Source organism: Empidonax traillii, unplaced genomic scaffold (assembly GCF_003031625.1).
Source record: "Empidonax traillii isolate 1590-97213 ecotype Southwest subspecies unplaced genomic scaffold, ASM303162v1 scaffold1060:size1239554, whole genome shotgun sequence".
NCBI classification, from domain to species: domain Eukaryota; kingdom Metazoa; phylum Chordata; class Aves; order Passeriformes; family Tyrannidae; genus Empidonax; species Empidonax traillii.
This window is the reverse complement of record NW_020956253.1, coordinates 514750-519715: the sequence shown is the minus strand read 5'-3', so window position 1 is coordinate 519715 and position 4966 is coordinate 514750. Positions and strand designations below refer to the sequence as shown.

At 39.6% G+C, this 4966-nt stretch overlaps 1 protein-coding gene across 2 annotated transcripts in view; it reads left to right on the top strand.

The window, feature by feature from the left end:
• KIF13B (kinesin family member 13B) overlaps nucleotides 1–4966 on the top strand; it is a 127029-nt gene that overhangs the window by 50627 nt on the left and 71436 nt on the right. The window contains exons 3-7 of one of the 2 annotated variants that reach the window (XM_027904446.1): nucleotides 46–58; nucleotides 1578–1638; nucleotides 3245–3337; nucleotides 3962–4142; nucleotides 4535–4622. In XM_027904446.1, coding sequence (XP_027760247.1) covers nucleotides 46–58; nucleotides 1578–1638; nucleotides 3245–3337; nucleotides 3962–4142; nucleotides 4535–4622 — 436 coding nt within the window. Of the gene's footprint in view, nucleotides 1–42; nucleotides 59–1577; nucleotides 1639–3244; nucleotides 3338–3961; nucleotides 4143–4534; nucleotides 4623–4966 lie in introns of both variants that reach the window. The other variant, XM_027904447.1, reaches the window with a different exon arrangement.

Here is a 4966-nt window from a genome sequence, read left to right as displayed (position 1 = left end):
CTTGTACCAAATCCTTTCTGCTCCTGATGCATTGGGGAACAGTAGGAGCCACCCAAAGGTAAGAGTTTTTATTGCAGGTTGTATCAGTGTGTGAAAATTGCCCTGTCACTTACTTATTCTTGGGTTATCCAAATATTAAAAGCATTTTGAGAACCAGCTCTGCTGTTGATCAGCTGTTTAATAAGAAACTCGAAGCATCTCCTTGCTGCAGAAAAACTCTGAACAGCCTGTGCCAAAAAATGAGTCAGAGGAACAAATGAGAACATCCACACTCAGCATTGCAGGCTGTGAATGGAAGATACTTGTTCTTTGTGGGCTTTTAAAGGCATTTTTTGGTGTTTGTGTTAAAGCAAACTCGTTTTTTTTTTTATTATGATCTCGTCACTTGTACTTGTTTGAAGACATCTTTCCCTGCCTGGGCATATCAGGGTTCACTTTACTAATGTGGTCATGTAGCCAAGGATGTTTTACTAAATGTTCTGAAGGCATAAAGTGTTTAAATAATATGTTTATTTGTGAAAAAAAAAAAAAAATTTAAGGGAGGAAAAAAAAGCACCTTAATTTTAAATAAACGAGCTGTTGTCTCCTCGATTAGAGGATATAAAATAACCACTTTTATCTCTTGGTGCTGGGACATCATGTAGTATGGGGGAAAAAACAATGTATTTTTGGAGATAAGTTGTTTAAATTTCAAGGGTTTTGCTATATTAAACATTTTCATGAATGTGGATTGCAATGCAGGACATCCAAAGGGGAAAGAGCAGCTTCCACTGAGCTTAGAGGGGAAATCCACAACCAAAGAGCCCCACTTTCCACTTCCCTTCTCCTGCATCCTACAGGGTAAATTTTACCTACGTGAATGTAGGTCAGACATTACCCTAATTAATTTTTTTCCTCGCAAATGCATACCCAGAGGAGCTGTTTTGGCAAACATCCGTCCCAAAATACTCATTGCCTTATTTCAGGTCAGCTTTTAGGATGAAAGGTGCCTGTGGACCTTTCGATGGATTTGCCACAAAATCCAAACTTTCCCGTTGAAGGAGATTATAGTGCTACTCCTCTCGCGATGAAACTAATTGGTCTGATATTATTCTTGTACAAATATTAGGCTGTGATGGCTGCTTTGGTTTGCCGTGGTGTATAAATAAATACGTGCTCCTCTTGTATCGGAAAGAGGTTCCAGCCCTAAGGCTTGTTTTTAATTTATGCAGACAAGAGGCACGGGGAGATGGGAGGCAGAAACAGCTTGAGGACATCTGTCAGTTTGCAAAATAGAAGCTCTTGTGAAAGATGAATTGCAAGGATGGGTTTAAAGGGAGATACTCAGTGCTCCTTGACATCCACTCGGTTGGCACGTGGAGAGCTTTTGGAGAGCAGGGAATGGGATTGGCACAGAAAGGAGGAAACAGAAACAAGGAGCAAATAGAAGCACACATAGGAAGATGAAGTGTTTGTTTAGGCTTCAAGAAAATGAGTAGTTCTGTGGGAATGTGTGTTGTGTTCAGAATGTCAAAACTCGGATAACGTGTTTGGTTTGGCAGCAGATTTTATGGGGTGTCCTGGTTGTTTCCCTACAGGTGTTCGCTTACGATCATTGCTTTTGGTCTATGGATGAATCTGTCAAAGAAAAATATGCAGGTAATATTTGTTGGGGCTTTGGGCTTCTTGTCTCCAAGTGGGAATGATCTAATTAAAACAGAGCCTTTGCTACAGGGCACAGGCCATATGGCACAAGGTGCTGTCCCCTAAATAACTGTTTGTCGTCAAAAGGAAAAGGGAAATCTTCAATCACTTCTGTTTCTGACAACAGCAGCGGGCACTGCCACCTGTTTGCAGTGTAGAGAATGGAGAAATCCCTCACACTGATGGGCTACCCATATTTACAATTTTATTTAAAGTACTGTTCTAAGTCTGTAATTTTAAAAGCATCAAAACCATTTATTTTCAATATTTGAGGAGCATTGTTATGTGTAGTTTCATGTTTCAGAGTGCTGGTTGGAAGTTTGGCATCACAGTACAACTAAGTAATGGAATATTAATAAAAACCTAATTTAATATAGACAATGTGAATTTGGATGCTCAGGTGAGAATGTGCAATGTATTTAATGAAAAGTTTTCTGTGTGTTATTATAATTCCTTTTGGCAAAAAATTATGGTAAAATATGCCTTAACGCTCTTGTCATCTATTCCTTTCACACTTATCTTTTAAAAGTCAGGATCAGTTGAACTTCTTACTGTCTATTTTCAAAAAAAAAAAAAAATCACAAGAAAAATCAAAGGCACGTCCACTTCCTGTGTTTTACTTTAACAAATAACTAATGAGTAGTAATTAATCAGGGAACTGAGAAAAACGTGACACTTTCAACCATACAAATGGCATAGGCAGGTATATATTTTGTTTCTCAAACTGTTGGAGGTGCCTGTATAACTTATGTTATGGTCTGTTATGCAGTGCAAGGGTTTGGTCCAGCAATTAGTGATCTTTATGGGGAATTTAGCATGGACTTGGATATAAAGATATGAACTTCAATGAGAGAAAAAGAAGAGCTTAAAGGAACATTAACTTATTTGAGAGGACTTCCAGTCCATAAAGTTCTGCCATGTCTTGTTCCTCTGCTTATAAAAGAAATTCTCAAAATAGAGATTTTTTTTTTTTTTTTAAGTGATGCTATTCAAACATTTCAAGCCTTTCTTCCTCTGCTTGGAAAAGGATCTGAAAAGCTCGAATTTCCATTACAAAAGAAGTGATACACCCTGTATTTTGCTAATACATATCTTGTACTATAATATCTTCCCCATAGCTGTGATTCCTTCTCTACTAGAATCTCTCCTCATGGTATTATTTGATATCTTATACAGTGAAATTATCCACTGCTCTACTGATTCCCTTAGATTAAAATCAACTGACTGTCATTAAAATGTACAGGTAGAGTCTGTTTTGAGGGGGTATCAGTCACAAGTGGATTAAATTCTGCAGCTGGCAGTAGATTCTCTGCTGATAAAACTTCTGAGTGTAACACTGGTAGGATGTTGCTTTAAACACATCCAGGTATGTGCATGATAATCCCAGATTTTTACAGAAGCATCTTCTGGTGCTGATGGACTTGCTCCTGTCGGGGAGAGCAAACACTGGATGTTATTTAGGCAAAAACAGCAGAAAAGCACCGGCTGCTTTTACATAATCCTTGAAGATTCCAAACCTCTTGCTGGGTTACAGTCTTTGCCTGTGTGTTGTATTTTTTAGGTCAAGATGTTGTTTTCAAGTGCCTTGGGGAGAATATTCTTCAGAATGCCTTTGAAGGCTACAACGCTTGCATCTTTGCCTACGGGCAAACGGGTAAGTCCCAGATAAGCAAAAATATTCTCCCCTCAAAAGGTGTTACCGTCCTGACTGGAGACTCTTTCCATGCCTGTTGTGACATTGTTCCAGGAGAAATGCCTTCTAGTGGAGATAAGAAATGTTTTTCTCTCCTCTAACATCAGATATGAGGCGGGCAGGATGAGAAATAAGATTTTGTTGCTGCTGGCTACCCTCGTTTCTCACAGTTGAGATTATGACTTTGGAATGATCGTGGTCGTCCTTGAGTTCGCAGCATCGCTCAGGTTTTCTGCCTCTGCAGTTGGAATGATCTTGAGTTGTCATTTAAAACGTAATATTTAAAGAGTAACGTGAGGAGTTTTCTCATCTTGGCCCATCAGTGGATGTTAGTGGGGTGTGATTTACTTTATCTGCCTGAAAAAGTCTTCTCCAGCAGTTGGAGCTAAATTTCTTGTTTCCCTTTTAGTTAAATAGCCTTTAGCTCAGTGGTGTTTTGGTTACTTTAAAGTAGGAAACTGAACAAATAATCTTTCACTGAATTATATTAATTAACTTTTTGACCTCTTCTACTTCCTATCGATGTTCTGCCCAGCAAGAACCCTTGTTGTTGCACGTCCACTAATCATAGACTCCCTCACACAGGGTCTGGAAAATCTTACACAATGATGGGGACTGCTGACCAACCTGGATTAATCCCCAAACTTTGCAGTGGACTCTTTGAAAGAGCACAGAAAGAGGAAAATGAAGAGCAGAGTTTCAAAGTGGAAGTATCCTACATGGAGATATACAACGAGAAAGTCAGAGATCTCCTTGACCCAAAGGGGTGAGTAACCTGTGTGTCATCAGCACTGTAGAATGTTGTCCCGCACTCCTCCTTTCCATAACCAGTTTGCCTTAATGGATCCCATCTAAGGCGTTTGCTGCCCTCCCGATCTCAGCATCCTCTCATTTTAAACCAAAATAAAGTAGTAAGACTAAAAGCTTGGAGTAAATGTGCTCTCATGCCACCTTTTATGAAGTGACAAAACTGTCTGTGTCAGCTTTTTCCGTGCAGACATAAGCCTTTTTTGTTTGCACTGTAGTCCATGTTCTGTGCTTTATTACGCTATCTGTGAGACCATCCTGTTGGAGATCTGTCAGTGAGAATTGACTTTGTGTAAATGTTGTCTCAAGTCAGTCATGTGCTTATAAATACCTTTTTTCTCCCCCAACCAGAAGCCGTCAGTCATTAAAGGTTAGAGAACACAGTGTTTATGGCCCTTACGTAGATGGCCTATCCAAACTAGCTGTTGCTAGCTACAAGGTAAGGATCCATTTTATGAAAGGCTTGTGTTGACATCCTAAACACCAGGGTACTGCCCCCTAAGCAGGACAGAATTGTTAAGCTGCTCCTCATCCCTGTGGATTTTAGAGCAAGAGAGCTGAGGATTGTCGTGTTGTGATCCCTGGGGAGAACAAGGTTAAGAGCAGAAACTCCCTTCATCCTGTGCTATTCAATAATTCTGGAAGTAATTCAGCTATTTAATGAAACACATTTCCTCCCAGACTTAAGATGAGTGTATGCTGTCATGAGAAAGTGTTCTGTGATTAGTTACAGAGCCAGGATTTAGCAGAGACAGCCTCTCAGTACCCACTGTGTCACTTTTT